Below are 20,953 nucleotides of genomic sequence, written 5' to 3'. Positions count from 1 at the left end.
CCTAATGTCTAAACTAACCCCGCCCCAGCACAGCTTAAGACTGTGCCCTCTTGTCCTACTGCTGGTTGCCTCAGAAAAGAGACCAACCCCCACCTGGCTACACCCTCTTTTCAGGTAACTGTAGAGAGCAATAACATGTCCCCTGAGTGTCTTCTTCTCCAGGGTAAACACCCCCAGCTCCTTCAGCTACTGCTCATAGGACTTGTGCTCCAGTCCCTTCACCAGCCTCATTGCCCTTCTTTGGGCACACTCCAGCACTCAATATCCCTCCTACACTGAGGGGCCCAGAACAGGACACAGTACTCAAGGTATGGCCTAACTAGTGCCGAGTACAGGAGAAGAATCACTTTCCTGCTGGCCACGCTATTCCTGACACAGGCCAGGATGCCATTGGCCTTCTTGGCCACCTGGGCACACTGCTGGCTCTTGTTGTTTCCTGTCAGTTAGTCCCCCCTGGTCCCTTTCTGCCTGGCTGCCACTCTGTCCCCAGCCTGTAGTGCTGCAGGGGGTTGCTGTGGCCAAAGTGCAGGACCCTTCATTATTGACATCTCGGTATTTAGTTGCTAACTTCAGACTGGAAACTGAAAAATTCAGCTTAAACTGTCCTTTTAAAGACACTGAAATTGCAGTTGTTCGCCGAGATTACTGTACTGGGATTTCCCCTACACCCACTATGTTTATGTCGTTTCAAGGGCACCTTTCTAGAAATAAAGGGATAACTGAATACTTGTTTTAAAGAAATTATGGGTTATGTAGTTCAAGGCTTAATTTGTTATGAGTTTGAAAGGTGCCTTTCATTACAGTTAGAGACAATTCTGTTTGTAGAAAGGCTCAGTGATTTACAGATTTGCGTATCTAACTGAACATTCACAGTGGTGCCAAGTAGATAAAAACCTGTGGTGTGAATGGTTCTCATGGTCTGCACTCGCAAAGAATTGTGTAGAGAAGAAAACAGTTTTTAAAATCAGGAGTGAAACGATATCCTATTATGTGTGAAAATCACTGAAGAGTCTCAAAATTTACTGGTAGCAGAAGCCTATGGAGACATCTGCTTTGCTGGACATCAGGTCAATTATTTCCTTAAGGCTTTCTCCTTGCATTCCTTTTGTGAGGAACAGTTTAGGTAAGTTGAAATGTTATGCATTTGCAAGAAGAAATAGGACCTGATCTGTGGATTTCTCAGTCTTCTGAGTGTGGAGTTAATCAGAGATGGCAAAGATGGGATGCCATCAGGTAGGTGGTGGTTTAATTTCTGTCTAAATCATCTTAGCGTTTTGTGCTAAACACCTAACAGATGGTGTGATTTCAGAGATGCTGAGATTACTACTGATGAGAAAGGTCTTTCTTACCTTACTTTCCTTGCTGCTTACCTTTTACAAGTACCTGTGTTGGATCCCTGCACTTCCCCTTTTCCCCAGCCCCCCTAGTTTATTCATTAGTTTGGGAGGGTTTCATTTTTCTGCAGGAGTAGAGAGGCGAGAAATGGGGAATTCAGTCTGATAAATACTAGTCTCCACAGGAAAGGAACTGAGACCTTCCTCTCAGGTCAGCAGTAAGAGTCCTGTTAGCTCAGTTGCTAGTGGGTATGACCCAAAGATGTGTCCCAAAATCTGTGGCCTTGTTTTGGTTTTGCTGGATCAGTTTTCAAGAAAGATGAGCAGCAGATCTGACAGATTGCTGTAGGCAGCCCACTACGTAGTGTGGAACACGGGAACAGATCTAGCTTGTAGAAGAGAAATAGTCTCTAAAGAGTATTTTAGTTGCCTCACTTATTAATGAAACATCAGTCATTGTAACTGCAGTTAGATATCTAGCAAAACATTAATCAACTTTCAGATTTAGGAAGGGATTTATTTTCTTCTAATTATTTGTGGAATCCGAATGTTCTTTTTAAAAAATGTTTGTTTGCTGGGAAGGAGAGAATTTAATTTTCTTATACAAGTCTCTCTGTGTGATTCTTTGTTGGGCATTTTGGTGTTTCAGAATAAGAAAATGCATGCTATCTTGGGTAATTGTTTCTTATTAATAGTGACTGTTAGCTTTAGTATAGTAGAGTATGTGATATTCTTTATGGGAGAAGAGTAATGAGGTAGAGGAAATACCGTGTCTGATGGTTTGCGGCATTTAGTGTAGTTGCATTAAGAGTTGATGGTTTGAAAATGTCTATTGTATTAAAAAATTAACAAAGGAGTTTTTATCAAACCCTGCTTAGTAAAGTGGATTGTGGTGTCATGGTTGTAGTTTCTGTTGTAGATCAAACTTTAATCAGACTGGTGGTTTTGTGTCTTTTAGGTATTGACGGTGATTTATCTCTTGCATCATGCGTGAATACAAGCTAGTGGTTCTTGGTTCTGGAGGTGTTGGAAAGTCTGCTCTGGTAAGTAGTCTGTGAGGCAGTTCCAGTATGGTTTTTTTTAGGTTCATTCTAGTTTTTCTCTAATACACTCTCTACAAAAGTGTATTTCTTTATGTAATTGTGCGCAAGTAAGTGTAAGTGTTAGCAATGACTGCTGAGACTTCGTGGCTAGAGGATAGGTAGCTCCTGTACTGGGTGCCTCTGCATCCATTGCTACATTCCCACGTGCTGCTGTTTTTGTACGGGGTTGGTTGATGGGGCTTCATCGGTCTGAGGCTGTGAGGTGGAGCACCACAGCATTATGGAGGTCTCTGGCTTCAGCAGGTAACCCAGCCATCAGTCTGTGGGAATCAAGCTGCTTTGTGAATCACACAGTGAACCGGCTTGCCTATGTCTGGCCTTTCTAAGTCCTGTCTCTAGAAAGGTCATCAGGGTACTGTTTGCTTCGTGTTTGATGGCTGTCTCTAAAGCGCTAATATTTTTTTTATGCAAGCAGGAATACGTATTTGCATGTTTGTAGGAAGTTTAACATGTTTTCTAGGTCTTTCTGTGCTGGTAGGTGTATGGCTGTGGCAGATAGATGATTGTAAATCAAAGAGCTTGTGTATTTTATTTAAATGATTACAGAACAGGTCAGTCTGACCTAGACCAGAACTGAAAAAGTTCACAAAATACGATGTTTGCAGCCCACCTCAAAACTTGGCATCTTTCAGTTTAATTGTGCACTTTATCATGAAGGAAGGTCCAGAGGCCCACTCTTGGGTAAGAAGTATTCTCTTACAAAGCAGTTCCTAAAGAAAAACTTAAATAATAAATTATGTTAGATTGTGAAAGAACATTTTCCTTCACCTCTGAATTCTTTGTCTTACTGCAGCATTTCTGGATTTGAATGTGTCTGCTTTGACTTGGCCATTGAGTCTTAAGGTTCCATCTGACTTGTGCTAAAAACATCCTTCATGCTAGGTACACAGGAGCAGCCTACTGAGTCTAGTTAAGACTAGTAAAAGCTGGCAGTTCTTTTTTGACTAATTCCTGTGCTGGCAGATAAGAGCAGAAGATGCAGTAGTTCTAAATGCAAATGTAAAAGCTGTGCAGCTGTTTAGTATCCTGGTCAACTAGAAACTAATACTGATTCTAAGATAGGCAAACCTTAGTGCATGCTTTAATTCTTATATTCCAAGTGACAGTGGATAAAGGAAAATACAGCATTGCTTCATCTAATAGTTAAATAGGCATGCACATGTTGTTTCTTAAAATCTTATAGTTCTGCCAATCACTTGATTTGCCTTAAAAAACTTAATGGATAACTGAATATATACCTAGAAGAGTCATTTGTGTATGATGTTTACAAAATGTCACTATGCAAGAGAATCTTACAAGAACTTTTGTGTTGCAGACTGTACAGTTTGTTCAAGGAATATTTGTTGAAAAATACGATCCCACGATAGAAGACTCCTACAGAAAGGTATATCCAAAAGACTTCTCTAGTGTTACAGAAACTTAAAACTATAATACCTATTGTCAAATACATGAGTCACTGCTTGAAAAAGGGTAGGCCCAGAAATACCAGATAACTTAACAAGTTTGAAATATGAAGGTGCTCTTAAAGTCTGTTTAAAAGGAATAATTTGAGTCTTGCTTTTTAATGCTTAAACATAATACCTTATCAGCTTGTTAATAAGAAATGGTAATTTCATTATCAGAATTGGGAACATCAATTAAAAAAAAGTAAAATATACTACAATTTTTTATTTTTATAATACATAGTTTGTGTGTTGGTATCTGCAGGTAGATTTGGACTTGCAGGTGCTAAGCTGCTTTGTTACTAAGAAAACTGCTAAAACCAAGTTCACACTCACCTTTATAACAAACACTGGAGGCATCGATGATACTGCATCCCATAACAGTTTAAATGATAGCTAAATATGCTTCCATTAGATGGGCTGTTGTTTTATTAACAAGTTAACACAAACCCATCATAAATGAACAAGCACTTACAGCAAGTGGCCTGTTAGTTTCTCTCTTCCCACCTTCAGCATGACGGGCTGAAAGGTTTGATTCTGCTTGCGTCATCTTGAATCTCCATATTGCTCATGCTTCAGTTTCACCTGAGACCATGATTAAGATTGCAGACTAAGATAGTTTGTATCTGAACTGCTACCATTAACCATTTGGTGGAACAGATAAGTTTTTGGCTGTGGCAGTTAATATTTTTTTTTCTGAATTACTTTTTGGATGCATTGGTACTCTGATGTAGCTCATCATATGGCCACAAAAATGTCACTGTCTATACAAGGGAGGCAAGGTACACCAGACCTAGCTGGGAATAGGCAAAAATTGCAAGACCTTTTTCAACACTGGACTACATTTATATTGGAATAAAGAGGATGTATTAACAGCTGTTGCTGCATGTAGTCACCAAAATGTCTTCTGAACAGAAGAGGAATTAGAGCAAAATGATAAATTCACACATTTTTTCTTTGACCTAGTCTGTTTTAAGTATTTGGGCTTCTGGCCAAAGCTAGAACTCTAGTAGAGACAACACCAAAACTAAATTCTCTGAGAGAAGCAGGAATTTTGGACCCTATCCCAATCATAGAATCAGCTGGGTTGGAAGAGACCTCTGAGATTATCAAGTCCAACCCTTGATCCAACCCCACATTGATTACTGGATCATGGCACTCAGTGCCATGTCCAGTCTCATCTTAAAAACCTGCAGGGTGAATCCACCACCTCTGAGTAGGCCATTCCAATGCCTGACCACTCTCTCTGTAAAGAACTTCTTCCTGATATCGAACCTAAACCTCCCTTGGCAGAGCTTAAGCTCGTGTCCTCTTGTCCTACTGTTGGTTGCCTGAGAGAAGAGACCAACCCCCACCCGGCCACAACATCCCTTCAGGTAGTTGTAGAGAATTATAAGATCTCCCCTGAGCCTGCTTTTCTCCAGGCTAAACAACCCCAGCTCCCTCAGCCTCTCCCCATAGCACTTGTGCTCCAGTCCCTTCACCAGCCTTGTCACTCTTCTCTGGTCCCACTCCAGCACTTCAGTATCTTCGGTGCAGGCCTTTACTGGGTCAGGCCCAGTAAGTGACTCAAAAAATCAAAGGCTGACCTAAAGTGAAATGTTCCTTTTGTTATATATTTACATTATTCAGGTCATACTAGATTCATGATGTTTGTTCATTTAACATTTCCAAAGACTATTTCCTTGCAGCCTAAGAAACTAAAGCCATCGTAAGAAATTTTGCCTTTTGCTAACTGTTTTTTTTGTTGCTCTTGCTAGTGAGTATCTTACTATGTTCCTCTCAGGTTTGTTCCTGAAATGACTAGTAATACCTCTTTTCAAATCAGACAGATTGCTGAAGTCTGGACAACACTTTATGCAGTCATTTTCATCCTTTCACTGTACTTAAAATTCTAGTGTGCTACTTGACTTAAGTGACTTCAAAATGTGTTTATTTGGCAGTTGCAATTCTATGCCATTAATGTTAAATCTAATTTTATAGTATTTAGAAGTTGAGAGGATGTGACTTTTTTGTCTGGACCTAAATGAGTATGAAGTCTTGAAACTTGATGCCTTGGTTTACTCCCCAAATATTTCTTCATAAAGTGAATAAATGCTACTTAATTAGATGAATAACTTTGTCAGGAATACATGTTAAAATGGTGGTTATTTTTAAGGAATTGCCATCCATAGGCAGCATCAGAGATGCGTAAGAGGAGTGGAAATACTCCCTTTTCCCACCTCCTAAGTTCAAATCTAGTTACAGAAGAAAATCTACAAGTTAAACTAGTTACAATGCATATATGGATAATAGGTGACACAAGGTTCTTTGGAGTGCTGATCTGTCAACTAGGAATTTTACATGCAAGTGGAAACAAGGCAAGTGTACCAATAACTTGAAAGAAAAAAAATGTGGGTAGTCTGCCTGAAACAGCTTAAAGACACTTCCATGTCCTCTGCTGCCCTCACAGCCATTTCTTTGGGGTAGAAACTAGAGAAACTCGAATTGATGCAAAAACTGATCTGTCTTCTTAAATCTTCTAGTTTTTTGCAAACTTTTCTAAGCTGGGTCAATTTTCTAATTTGTGTTCCTGAAGGCTTGTTTTGGGCACACCACTCTTAGTGGTGCTTGTTTAATTGTTTATGGTGAACTACTTATACTGCTGTTGATATAAATTACTATTAAATAAGCATTAGAATGACAGTTCCGCTTTCTTGCTTCCACTTGTACTTTTCTTTCAACCTATGATGATCCCTGAAACAAGTGGAAACTAGTTATGCTAGTTGCTGATGATCGTCATTACAAATTTAGCAGCCTCCTTTTAAATAATCAAAAATCCCTAATCACTTTGCAAAGTGGTACTTGGCTGCTGATGCTGCATTTGGAAATGTCACTGGGCTCTTTGAAAGGCTTCTTCCTGCTGTTTTCAAATGGTATATTCATACAAACTTCTTGAGCCATTATGTTGCTTTATGCATTATGAATTTGCTTATAAAAATCACACAATTTCTGATGTCATCAGATGGGAGAGGTGCAAGAGGAAAAATTCTAACAAACTGATCTTTCTTTCTTGACAGCAAGTTGAAGTAGATGCACAACAGTGTATGCTTGAAATCTTAGATACTGCAGGAACGGTAGGTAAAAAGGAATTTTCCATCAAAAGCTGTGGGGATATAAATGGTGATGGGTTTCCTTTCTCATTCTCTGAAGAGTAGCTGTGGTCAGTGCCTTGGATTAAAGGTGTTCTTTAACATACTAGTGTTTAAACAATACTTAAGTAATGCAGCAGAAATTCCTGTGAGCTCATGTTCTGTGATAGGGGAAACATGAGATTTAGCATTTTAAAAGAGATTTTGCTCCTGTTTTAAGTTTATATTGCCTGGAGGAAAATTTAGGCCCATTGGGCTACACCGGTTTGATTTCTGTTGTTGTAGTGAATACATTCTTCTCATCTCCTTTTTCTCTTGTGTGTGAGATGTACCGTGACATTGGGATAAAAATAGTATTGCTTTAGTCAGCTTCTAGGAGCTCAAAGTACAAGGTTTATGCTGACCCTTTGCATACTGCCCAGGTTTTTCTCTGACTAGTTCCAGAAATTTTGAAACCAGTCATTTCCTTCATTGATTCCAATGAGTTTAAGACGCTTGGAGTATAAGATGTGTAACCTGATTCAATAATGACTTCCTTAAATTCCATCTTAGATTAATACTGTGTAAAAACAGAAGGATAGACTGACTGTTTCCTAGAAATAATTGCACTTTTTACCTGACGTACAGGGAGGGACAATAAGTGATTGATCAGACACCAGATGGCCAAGTCACAAAAGTGAGAAAGGCAAATGCTATTCCATGGTCATACTGGTTAGAGTTTTCAAACAGGGAGAAGTCCTGGTGCTGCTCAGCAGTGCACCAGTGGGTCTTTATCTGCAATATCATCGTTGTCACTGAAGTCAAGGAAATGTGACAAGTCTATTGAGTGTCTCCATCCTCTAGCCCATCTCCTTGAAAAGTAAAGTGGAATTTAAAGTAGAAAAGTGCCTAGACTACCAAATGGAGGCTGAAAAGGGATACATATACTTTATGATCCATTTTAAGGAACTGTTGGGAGATGGAGAAAAAGTTTGGGAGGAATGTAACTTTTTTAATCTACAGATTACACTGTACCTTCTGCTGTATTGCTCTCCCTTGAAATTACTCTAGATTCTGTGACTTCTCTTCCCAGGGTATGGCTGTTGGGAATGTCTAGATGTTGCTCAGCCACACCAGATAGTGTTCCGAACTTCAGATTTCCTTAAAAGCAGTTCTGTTTTCTATAGTGCTTAGAGTCAAACAGTAAAATATTGGTCAACTTAACAGGGAAGGGAGGGGGCATAAATGCACTGTACCTGTGACCCATTTGTGACGTTAAGTTTATAGCAGTCTGTGCAGACACTACAAATTGAATGCAATATGCAAGGAAAGTACAAATTGAATGCAACATCTGTATCTTTTTTAATTACAGGAACAGTTTACAGCGATGAGAGATCTATACATGAAAAATGGACAAGGTTTTGCATTAGTATATTCCATCACAGCACAGTCTACATTTAATGATCTACAGGATCTACGAGAACAGATTCTTCGAGTCAAAGACACTGATGATGTAAGCATCTCTAAAAATTCTTAATGCTTAGAGTTTTCATTACAGATGTTGCAGTGTACACACTGTGGTCAGATGTCTTACAGGCTTTAAATTAAGAGATGTATCAACCAGTTGATGTGTAGTGCAGAAATGCAACTCTTGAGTTAAACTGAAAAAAATTGTAATTTGTCACGGGTTTTATAGAGAATTAATACTCACCAGTACTGCAGCAAAGATTCTAAAGCAACTCTATGTTGCCTTAATTACTATCAATGAAGGTGTGAAAACACCCAGAGTAATTTTCTCTTCAATGTTCCTACTGTTTGTAGTATTTTAAAAGCACAAAATTTTAAGTTCTCACTGAAGACAGTAATGTAAGCTTAAATTTAGTTAAAATGCAGTTTAAGTTTAAATTTTCATGTTATGTAGGTTTTATATGTTGTCTGTCTGCTTGCATTTGTTTGGTCATCCTATTTCCACGCAATTTTTTATGCATCTCTTAGCACTATTAAAGCTATAAAGTGAGGCTAAATATTTTATAAATGATAAAAGAACCCTTACAACAGTTGAAGGAAGTGAATACTTGGTCCCTTAAAAAAGCAAAGAGGGATTTTGAATGTGAAACAGCAGTAAGAGTGTGTTTGTAACAGAAACATCTTGTAGCTTATAGCCTTCAGGCAGAAAAACTTCCTTGGAGAAAAATGTAACCAATGACCAGTTTTTTAAGTGTGCTCATCTCATTTAAACTGTGTTTGTGCAAACTTTGATGCTTTCCTTACTGCATGTATCTGTATATGCTTCTGCTGTAAGTAGACACAGAGTGGATTAAACATTTCTGTTTCAGGGAGGTGCATTATGACTTCTGTAATACAACCAACCTTGCACTTTCTTGACTGTAAGCATTTGCAGGTCTTGCCCATGTTCCCCAGATTACTTCTAGAAGTGACTTAGTACCTATTAACATAAATGTATCTCAGAAGGCTGCTATTTTAAGTTGCATGTACCTTTCCCATTCACAACTTACCAAATTACGGCTTTGTTTAGCATGAAGTTAGTTCTGTACACTAAAATCAATGTAAATGTGATTGTATTTTCAACTGTACTTTACGTGGTATATTTATGCTGAGTAGCGTAAGAGCTTTCTTTGGTAGTATTTCCTTGGAGTTGTATTTCATTTCAGAACACCTCCCTCAGTCTTGAAAGGCATTCCTTAATATCAGGGGAAAGATAATGAACTTTAGTTCCAAACAAAATTCACAGAAAAAGGTTTTCATATGCCACAGCTTAGGCATAACTTGCTTTCTTGGTGAGGGGAATGAAAAAAATAGTTGTAATATTGTAAACCTTTTTTCAACACTTGAATCTGTGAGTAACTTAACTTTGTCCTTAAACGAGTAAAAGAAAAAAAAATCGTATGATTGCCTTTTCTTGCCACAAAGGTCAAATCACTGTTTTGTGTAGTTGGTAATTCTGATAAGGTAGCAAGTTTCTTTTCTCTGTATGCAGGACCTTATAAATAAGAACTGTGCGCGCAAACTGCTCTTGAAAAGTGTGCTGATGTGCTGAAAGTAGAGGAATGGTGAAAGGAGCTTTAGCATCCTTCATGATGCTACCAGTACAGGACACTGTTTCCAGCATTTCTGAATCTGTAAGAATTGTGTAGCAAATTCTGCAGTAGACTTCTTGATGCCTTAAACATCTGAAAATGAAATCTCTGTAAGTCATCTAGAAAACATGAAATTTGCTCAACTGGCAGCGTTGGTGAATCCTCAGACTATTCCTCCCCACTGCCCTGCCAAAAGCAGGCAAAAAATAGTCACATTGATTTGAGGATTAAAGCATCACACAATTGTAAACCTAAGTTTCAATTAAACCAGAGCTTGATTATTCTCAAAGTCAGGATCCTCTAAGGATTCAGATAGGGGTTTAGGTATGCATTTACATGATGCTTTCCTAAAATTTTTATTATGTCTTTGCTGGTATTAAATTGTTTTTTAGGTGCCTATGATTCTGGTTGGCAATAAGTGTGACTTGGAAGATGAAAGAGTTGTGGGAAAGGAACAAGGTCAGAACCTAGCAAGGCAATGGAATAACTGTGCGTTCTTAGAGTCTTCTGCAAAATCAAAGATAAATGTTAACGAGGTAAGACACATTACCTATGTAGGCCAGGGGTGGCAGGGTGAGAAGGCTGGGACACTCTGGTAACCAAACATTTATAACTTGTCAAGGAAAAACTAACAAAATCACGAATAATATCCACTCTAATGGACAAAAGTGAGATGTTTATGTTAAGGGATTTGACTTGGGATTTTTTTCATATTAATTTTAGTATAATTTGTTTTCAAACTGTATTCATATGAATTCAGAATAAATACTTTTTTCATGTTCCATTCCCTGGTTGATACAATCTCTGTCAACTGAGACTGGATTGCTAGACTATAATTTTAAAGACCTTTAAGAGAATTAAGTCATTAAAACTATTTGATTTAAGTTATTTGGCATTAAATTATTTGATATGGTAATAACAAAAACTCTTAAAGGATTTGTTAAATTTAACTGTTCTGTAAAGAAAAAGGGAGGCAAAAGCCTTTCTACACAAGAGCTAGATGATTGATCAAATTCATTCATTTTTGGGGACTTGCTGTAACATGTGCTTTCTTATTTGGGGGAGGTGCCAGCATAAAGGATGAGATACAAAAGTTTTATTAAAAAGAAGGTCTGTTAGTATTTACATTTCTGGAATAGCTTGAATTTTATTATAAACCTTGATGCAGTTCACTGGGTCATGTGGAAAACGTTGGCAGCATCAATCGAGTTGAAAGGCCCTCTGTGTAAGACTTGCAAGTAATCAAAAGACCATGGTGGTTTTCAGTGCAGTTCATTTTTAAAACAAGTAATATGTGTTTAATTAGTTGGAAACTTCTGGAAACTATTCACTATTCCTTAAATATAAATTAATCACCCTGACTGTATAAAAGTCATATGTTTCATAAACTAGAACTTCCATTGAATACTGTAAGCCCTTGTTGGAATGTTTTGCTGGTTTAGAGCCAGTACTTAGGAAACTGCTGGGATGGCTTTACTATGACTTCCTTAGTTCAGGAGATACGGAAATAATTGGAACTATGTCAATTATGAATGAAATAGATGGCTGCTCAACTGTAGTATGCTGACTTTTCTTAAAATAATCTTTCAACAAAATCCTGTTCTCATTAGAATTCTGGGAGACTGAGAGTATGGGAGTCCCATACATGAGTTACTTTTTGGGAAATGTTATGCTTTGTCATGGTGTAGGTCTAGGGAGGCTGCATTGATTCTTTAGGCACCAATATTTTAAAGTATCTGGAATAATATCCTTAGACCGTTTTGAGTTAGGGGAAAGCTGTGACCTGTTTCTTGACCTCAGTGCTGAACCGCAGAATAATAGGATGTAGTAGTTGATCACTGTGTCATTTTTCGTGTGAATTCAGATGAATTTGACCCAGAGATTAAATAGCTGCAGATGCCTTTCCAGTTTGCTTCACTGAAAGTGGAAAAACCTTTGGCAGACAATTATCTTAAACAAGAAAAAAGCCCAAACAGTTATTAAGTAGACAATTTTCTAGCTTTGTGATAAATATTTCCAGGGGTTCTTGAGGATGTGAGTACATTATGTGTGAAGATTGAAGGCTTCAGGTTATAAGAGAAACCTCTTAATTTCAATAACCCAATTGATTTTTATCTTCTCAGATCTTTTATGACCTTGTGCGACAAATTAACAGAAAAACTCCGGTGCCTGGAAAAGCACGCAAAAAGTCATCATGTCAGCTACTTTAATATATAACTGTACTGTAGCTCTGAGCCAGGTAAACATTTTAATTTTTTCTGTGCATTATGGCTATTAAAACAAACTAAACAACAATAAAAAAACCTAAACAGCTGTGGTTGCTGTTGATGCAGAACAGCTTTGAAAATTATTGATGTATATTATTATAGAAATGTTTATAGTCTTTATTTTGCTGTTTCAAAGTCAAAACTACTCATATGTGCAAGATACACTGTTCACACCGGTATCAATTTTTTTCAAGATTTAAGGTGTCGGTAGAGCTCAAATTAACAGTGTTTTGATACTTCCAATTTTTAGCTTTTGGAAAGAGGGTTTTCCTTGGAGCCTGGTAGAGTAGGCTGCAAGAGCTCAATTACCAGGAATGCACACAGTACAATGTTACAATTTGCATGCTAAAGTGTCACTTTCTGCTTCAAACTCCTGCATGTGCTTGTGTGGTGTCATAGGAATTTAGCTTCCTTTCTTGAGACCTCAGTATGGGTATTTTGGAGGCTGCACTGTGATTAGTACATTTGGGAGAGAAAGGTGAAGTGATCCTTGTTAAGGCTCTAAATACTTAACCTGCACCTGTTGGTTACTAGATGAATTTCTTACTCATTTGCAGTTGGCTAAAGTTGTACATGACTTAATCCATACTCAAAAGAATGCTGCTGAAGGATCAAGGAAGCTTGAGCCTGTTCTTTAAGCAAGTCTTTTCAGAAATTATTCAACTGGCATGAATTTTTTCTGTGGCTTGCTCTTGGGCAGATTGTTTCCCTCGTTTCATCTCCAAGCCTTAGGGTGGGCAGAGGTCTGTCTGGACTGACCAGACATCATGCAAGTTGCCCGTTACCTCCCTTCCCTTTAGTTTTATTGAACACACTGTGGTTCAGTTGTCTCAGTACTGTGACCCATTCCTTTGTTAACCGATAGAGCTATTTGGTATACCAGAGGATCCTGGTAGGACATCTCACTGTCAAAAATCACAGGCTTTTATTAACAATCAGGTAGTGCCATGTTTAATACCTTTTGGTATATTGAAACTTCCTTACTTTGAACAACTTTGATCAATTCAACATTAGCTGAGAGAGGCAGAAATGGTTGTCCTTAATGGGACTTTTGATTCAAGAGCTTTGATCCTTCAATTGTGTTCATGTTTTTAAAGCCACAGAACAGTCATACTGGAAGCAAAACTAGTCTCGCCAATCAAATCCTAATTCCACAGTTTAGCTTGGATTATTACCTCTATCTTAATCCAGTTAGGATAATAATTGAGATAGTATGTTTTTTATATATGTACAATAGAAATTATACTAGTAAAGGAGAAGTGATAAAGTTGTTTTCTAAGTTTGTTTGCTATGAATTTTGCTAGTTATTGCTTTTGTTGGAAAGAGCAAGGACAAGTAGTTGTTACTAACTCCTTGTTTTGTTGTTACAGGTCTGAAGAACTGTTGCCCAATTCAACAGTGCCAGCATTCCAACTTTATTAAACCTACCAACATCTTAAATGGACTTTCCTGTGGTGGTACCCTTTAAGAAATGGATGAAAGCTACATCAGTTTGCACATTCTAATCACTTTCCAGTGTCATGAGAGATTTTTACTTCTAAATATTCTATGTATGCAACTGGTAAAACCAGAGCCTACATCCAGTATTACTGATAAGAGACATTATTCATCCACCAATGTTGTACATGTATGAAAACTGTGTACTGTATACTTCAACAATCCCCACTTTCTATTGGAGAGTACAATAATGTAAATCCTAAAAGCACCACTATTTTAGCATAATAAAAGAAAGTCCAAAGAGCTCCTATATAGACTACTCCAGATAACTTTGCTTCATCGGTATTTGTAGCTTATTGTAACTTTTTTAAAGAAATACAGGATCATCATCATCGTATTGTACAAAAGCGCTTTGTTTAACACAACGGCTATATAGTTTTTTAATTTTAGGAAAAACCTGTGGAGACAGTGACCTAGTCTTTGAGTCCTTTCAGTATAGCGTCTGACTAAAGACATGGCCTTTAATATCTGTTGGGAAGGAAATGTCCAGACTTTTCAACCTTTTATTGTATGTTTCCTCTTCCTTGTTTACATAGGGAACAATGTTTATAGTTGTGTGTACAGTGGGGGTCTACAACAAGAAGTGTATATTTTAAAACAATTTTTTAATGATTTAACAATTTTTTGTAAATCATTTTTGGGCTTCTGCAGCTGTAGATTCTCACTGTGAATTCCCTTGCTTGCTCATGCATAAGTGTATTTGCAATACCAAATATACAGGTTTAGTACTTTTGCCTGTTAGTGATTGTTTTACATGTGTAACGTTTTGGTTGAGATGTTAAATGGTGGAAGAGTACTGTGGATGTGAATGTGGGAAGTAATTTTAATCATGTGTAATTGGTCACAGGGCCTAAGTTGCAGTAATTAACTTTTGCTGATTTATTTAACAATGCCTTGTTGCTTTGTATGCATTAACGTTTGGGTGTAAAGATTGTGTGTATATCCAACAGGGAGCCACAGTATTTAAATTGACCAACCTAATGTTACAACTGCTTTGAGGTGGCCAAATGTAAACTAAAAGCCTTAATTAAAGTGGTGCAATTTTGTATGACTTAGCATCAGTAGTTCAATAAATTTGGATTGCCATGCAAGGGCTTGCATTACAGTTATACTACTTGAATGTTTTGCGTTTCAGTAGTGCTAGTAAATATTGATTTTTTAATCTCTTGCACAGTGCAGATTCATACATCTTAGGATAAAAAGGAACCCTTATGACTTTGTCTTCTGATAAATACATACCATAACTATTTCTTCTAGTAATATCCCATATGTTAAGGTGGATGAATTCCTAACTGAATGAAATTCTGCTTATTTCTGTACTCTGAATACTCCAAGGCCTAATGAAGAGCCAAAAATACCTGTCTTCAGAGGTTAGACTATCAGTGGCTGTTTTCAAACTTAACAAATATGTTGTCTGCTCTTTTCCTTCTTTCCAGGAAGAATTAATTGTTAAAATTTACTTAGTGTGGCTCAAAAAAAATTTCTTGGGAGACAATATGATTTTTCTGCATCATTAAGCCATATTTGTTTGGTTTCAAGGAAAACTGCAGAAGAGCATTTTTGCAGTGTTGAGTGCAAAATTTTGCAGACTTGAAATACCTGTTAGCACTCTTGGATTGAGAATTGGAACATGCGGCCTGTAGATGATTTCCTGATTTTGGCTGTGCTGCTGAAAATTGATGTCACACCCAAATCCTTGGTGCCTCCTGTTATTCTGGCACAGAATCATCAGAGCTTGTTGTAATGCGTTCCTGCAAATTCAATGAGATTAGGTTAGCTAATACTGGTAAGCTTTGAGATGGTTTACATTGCCCAAAGTGAATTAAGGAGCCCAGCTGATCCTTCCTGCTGGTAATTTCATCAGTCATCACCACTGTTTAATGGAGGCAATACACTTGCACTTGTGCAGAACCAGAGTTAAGACCTTTTCATTTATCATTGGAATATGTGATGATCCCCATAAATAATCACTTTTGCTCTTGGCATCCTGCTTGGTCCCCAGAGGATGAGACTGGAGCACTAGATGCTCTAGTTGTTTTTTACTAGGTACCTACCTTCTTCCTTGATGAGCTAATCAGTATTTTTCCCTCCTTTCATTTTCATCCTCCGCTTATTCAGGTCTTGTAACACTTTTATGTCTCAGTTGTCCTTTTAGTGGTCTTTTTAAGGTGTTTATTTTCCAGGCAGCTGTACAGATGGCATTGTGTGGGAGTGAGAGAAAATTCATTGAGAACATCAGAGAAGGGGCCCTGGTCTGGTCTCAGTGTCTGGCTGTTCCTCAGAATTAGAGGTATCCAATTGGATCAGACCCTGAGGAAGTAAAATTTTCAGAATCTCTAGGCTTTAACATCTAAAGATTGTGCTAAAAAGGTGAAATATGTTCACACACACACACACCACGCCCTCTGTATTTAGAACTTAAGTCAGATTTGTAAGGCCAGCACATCAAAACACAGGTAGTACCTAAACCCCAGTATTTTTCTCCTTGAAAACATAGACAAGCTTCAAGGGAGCAGTGTCCTCATTGCTAAAGGGAAGATGCATGGCAAAATGGTGCTAAGGAAATGATGGACATGAAACAAAAAGCAAAACACATGGAAATTCTCTTCATATCTAAATAAATGCAGCATAAGAAGCTGTTCTGACTGAGCAAGTGAACATCCAGTTCCCCACAGGAATTGGAACTGTGTAAGCAGTTACCAATTCTAGAAAGAATCCTGTCTGCTGAAAGTTTTGAATGAACTTTAACAAATCTTCAAGATGACTGCTTTGTGTACCAATCCTTAAGAAGTTCACACTTGAACTACTTGTACAGAAACAGAACAGTTCTCATAAAACTTTGGATGAAAATATGCGTAATTCACATTTAGAGAACTAACGCAGTAATTTTTTCAAATTCTGTGTTAATACACATGTATTACTGCTTGTAACGTTAGCTTATGCTTACAGTGCACACAAAGATTGTGACTGCTTTATTTCTTTCCTAATCTGAAACTGGTATATGTCAATATTTAAAGTCTGAGCCTTCTATGGGAAAAGTAATGTTTATGTTCTGAAATACAGTAGTATTATTTAATGGAATTGCACTCTTCATATTAGGACTCTCTTCATTGCAGTATAAATTTCTCTTATACCTTATCTTGTTTCTAGTGCCCTTTCTCATTCTCAAATTATTCTGTGAAATAAATGTTACTTGACTAACTTAGAGGACTTATTTTGAGACATTGCCAGATGTTTTCAGATATCCAAATGAATGACCTGTAAGCTCAAACTACTATTGCTCCCCTGCATAAGAGAACTTAACTTCTGGAAAAGTATTATGGAGTTAGATATTAAATTTGTTCATAAGATGTACTGATACTGTGATGCTAGAAATGAGAGATGGGAGGAGTTTGGAATTTGGATTAAACTGTGTATTGTTCTCCTTTTCTGATGTAAATAGGATTGCAGTTTCCTTATGGGTGAACACTAGAGGATTTTTATTCTTTTAAAATGCTGTAAACAAACTCTGAATGAACCAAACTTAGTGACTTTTTGTCCCAAAGTTTTCTGACCTTTGGCAGTTTTGGAAATAAAGGGGGAGAAATTTGGCAACAGTACTGTACTAGTTCTAGATAGACTTCAGTTTAAACGTATCAACAATAGACAGTTATACTAGATGTGAATGGTCAAAATAGTCAATGTACAGCTGTCTGTAGCACTTTTTGCATTGTAATCTGATGATGCAGCCACACATCAGTGTAGACAGAAAGCTTTTTAAACCACTGTCCCAGTGACATTTGGCTATACATCAATTTGTAGCTTTTATTTTGCCTTTGTATGGGAAGGAGAATAAAAGCAAATAACAATTCGGTCAAATATGTAACAAAATGCAGTTGTGAGATGTTTGCCAAGGTTGCATTAGAGTAGCAGTGCTCTTAATCAAATTAGGTTTTTATTTCTGAATCTCAAGCACCTTATGCTTTTCTTTGAAAGGTTTATGAACAAGTTGAGGATTCCTAGAACATAATTTACCTTCTCCATTCTATAAACTCTGAAATGATAGTTATATTTGTGAAAAACTTTACATGCTTTGTCTGGAACTGTAAGCAAAGTTGTTTTGTAGTCTTGTTTTTGTTATCTGGGCTTCAAACAACAGATAAATGTGCATTTTGCCGATTTTTTCTGTTTGGGTTTTTGGGGGGATTGCTTTATTTTCAGAAGTTTGAGTCATCAACCAGAGAATGACTTCCTGTTTTCAAAGCGTTGTTCTTTAGGGAGAGATTTGCTCTTTAGGGAGAGATTTGCTCTTTAGGGAGAGATTTACAAAGGGAGAAAGGAATGTCTTTGTAATTCCACTGTAGTCACTTCAATCTCAAGAGATATTAGTTCTGCCAAGCAACAAGCTCTACAGCTTCATTGTTTTAAGAAAGTTCACTATCACCAGGGCTTTTTTCCTCTGAGGTTGTGGCTGGGGTGAACTACTTCATTTGAAAGACATTGTCATTTCTAATTAATTTACATAGTGGTTTTGGGGTACCATAAACTTGGAGGGATGGGACATGTATGCAGTTTTGGGTACTGAGTGAAACTATAGGGGAAGTTTGTTCCTTCTTTCATCAGTATACTTTATGTTTTCATACTATGTGGCATTTTCTCCTTATGCTTCCAAGTCTAGCAAGGTGGAGTCAGTAGCTTCACTCCCATACTAAGTACAAAATATCATGTGAAATGCCAGCTCTCATAAATTGGATTAACTGCTTGTAACTTGCCCAATAGCAACGAAGATTCTTGGCACTACTGGTCATGATTTTCAGACACAAATAAAATGACAGTTACAAATCTGTCTCGTTTTTCCTTTTTAATAAAAAGGGGGGTTAGCTGAGCTGCCTCAATAGAAGTAGTTATGGGAATCAGTTTGCTTAGGTAAGACCCTGAGCAAACATTTTGAGTCTCAGCTCAAATGGGTATTTAAATACTAAGGAATCACATGAACACTAAAATTCTTGAGATTGATTTTAGAAAAAGGTTTCCGTGTATTTAAATGAAAAAGTGAACAATTACCCACTTCCAGGAGTGTGTTTCAACTAAGAAAAGATAGGCTATAACATGAGCTTTTTTCCTTCTCTTACAAAAAGGCAGGATATAGCGCAAGTTCCATAGTTTTCTTTGTACTGAATGCAGTTGTGCTGCTGTCACACATTGAGCATGAACTTCGTTGAGCTTTTGGTAGTTCTGAATTGAAATTGCAATTTTGTACATGCAGATATCATGTATACAGCTTAGCAATGCATTAGGACAATTTATTTGATTCATGAGCTTTCTTAAAACATATTTTGTTAAAGTGTGCTTGGAGTTCTGTTTACTTGTTTGAAGTTCAGGATACACTGTGTTAAAATTAACAAAGTACATTCTCTAGACTCTTAACTTCACAGAAAGGTAGTAGAGACCAGTGGAACCTTAGGCATTGAAGATACACATGCCAGCTTTCTGTGTTAGTCATTCTAGCTGCTGGGTTGTCCTTGGTTGCCCTGCCTCTATATAGGGAGCACTGCTACCTCCCCCAGTATTCTGGTAACATAACTACAGTTAAGATCAGTGTTGATGCAAATATGTCAAACTTAAGATGGAGTAATAATTTTTAATTATAAATTTGAGTTCAGAATCCTTTTTATCACTTACTGAAAAATTTGTATTCCCTTCTGCTTCTTGGAAGCATAAGATGCTTGCATGAAACTTTCAGTCATTTTTTCTCGGTTCTTTCCCTCTCAGATAACTATGAAGTGGAATGCCAGTCAAAAAGTACTGCCTGAGAACACACTCCCGGATTTTTACCCTGTTCTCCCTGCCTTGCCCCCCCCCTTACTGGAGCCAGCTTGGAGCCTCTAGGGTGCTTCCCTTGGCCTGCACTTAGAGAGGCTATACATACTAAGTTCTCTAAAAGGCCCCAATCTTTTACATACTTTTACAGGTTTGTTTGGTTTGGTTTTTTTTTAAAAGCATGCATGCTGCCCTCTTAGTTTTTCTTCAGCCTGATCTGCTTTATCCTCATTTGTCATAGAATAAACCTGCGACAGCACACAAAGGAAGCATCTTCTCTGTCATGGTTCCATTGCTCATATATTTATGCTTCCCTGCCCTGAGAGTGTGAGCTGGTGGCAAACTATTAAACCAGATATGAATTTGAGCATTACTGTTTGAACTTCTCACTGCACTACAGGGACAGTAATGCTACACTGTTTTGGGAGGATGTGTTGAGATGTAATTTCTATTAAATATGTAGTGCTGAATTAGGATAAAGGGTTCCTTTTATGCTCTTTTAGTTTTCTGTTGTAATGAAGGTTGTTGCCTTCACTTGTTCATGACAGTCTACAAGATAAGACAACTCCATGTATTTATTGTTTTAAATCAAAAATCACATTGCCTGAGTGACCAGTCTACTCTCATAGGTTTTCTGCTGGCTTGTGTTTCTGCATATCCAGTCCTCATCAGCTGCCTTTTGCAGCCATTGTCAGATGTATCCTTAATTTGCTCAAAGTACTACCCCATTGTAGTTGTAGCCCTAAATATACCCAAGTACTTCCAAGTGTGTTTGGACAGGTTTTCTTGTCCTAGAGCACAAGCAAATGGACTACTGTCAGTGTCACGGTCGTTTGTACTGATAGAGAGTATTACGTGGTTTTCGATAGTTAAGAAGTGGCCAAAATTCATAGTTTCCTAACTTTGTTATTTGTCCAAGCAGGTAGGCATAGAGTGATCCTGCATGCTAGTTACTGTATCCCTTAAAGCTGGTGCCAGTAGTCCCAGTTATAGTGCAAGAAACGGGAGAGACACGAGTTTGTAATTCGATGCAAACTCGTCACTGCGAGGGCCCGACGCAGGTGCTCTGTCGAACGTATGGAACACTCTGAGGTCTGAGCAGCCCTTCTCTGCGCGGCGAGACAACCCAAACAGCTCCAAGAACTTTTAAAATACGGGGTTTTATTAAGCTCTGTCCCTTAACGCAGGATCCCGGGGACTGACAGAGGCGAGTTGCCTTTAGCCGGGCACTCTCACCACGGCCTGGCCGGCCCCAGCGCTGCCGCTCCGGTGTGGGCGGTGCGGTCGGTGCGCGGTGCCGGCA

General features: G+C 38.0%; 1 protein-coding gene across 1 annotated transcript in view; it reads left to right on the top strand.

Annotated features, from left to right (window-relative positions):
• The window catches only part of RAP1B (RAP1B, member of RAS oncogene family), a 33,867-nt gene extending 15,857 nt beyond the window's left edge, over positions 1 to 18,010 (top strand). Inside the window, exons 2-8 of the mRNA XM_071552257.1 lie at positions 2,293 to 2,377; positions 3,753 to 3,821; positions 6,939 to 6,995; positions 8,362 to 8,502; positions 10,480 to 10,623; positions 12,211 to 12,326; positions 13,725 to 18,010. Of these exons, the coding sequence (XP_071408358.1) occupies positions 2,321 to 2,377; positions 3,753 to 3,821; positions 6,939 to 6,995; positions 8,362 to 8,502; positions 10,480 to 10,623; positions 12,211 to 12,297 (555 nt within the window). The 5' untranslated portion in view covers positions 2,293 to 2,320 and the 3' untranslated portion in view covers positions 12,298 to 12,326; positions 13,725 to 18,010. The remainder of the gene's footprint in view (positions 1 to 2,292; positions 2,378 to 3,752; positions 3,822 to 6,938; positions 6,996 to 8,361; positions 8,503 to 10,479; positions 10,624 to 12,210; positions 12,327 to 13,724) is intronic.
• Positions 18,011 to 20,953: the final 2,943 nt, after the last annotated feature.

The sequence above is a fragment of the Pithys albifrons genome, chromosome 3 (assembly GCF_047495875.1).
Source record: "Pithys albifrons albifrons isolate INPA30051 chromosome 3, PitAlb_v1, whole genome shotgun sequence".
In the NCBI taxonomy this organism is placed as follows: domain Eukaryota; kingdom Metazoa; phylum Chordata; class Aves; order Passeriformes; family Thamnophilidae; genus Pithys; species Pithys albifrons.
This window is presented reverse-complemented; position numbering and strand designations above follow the sequence as displayed.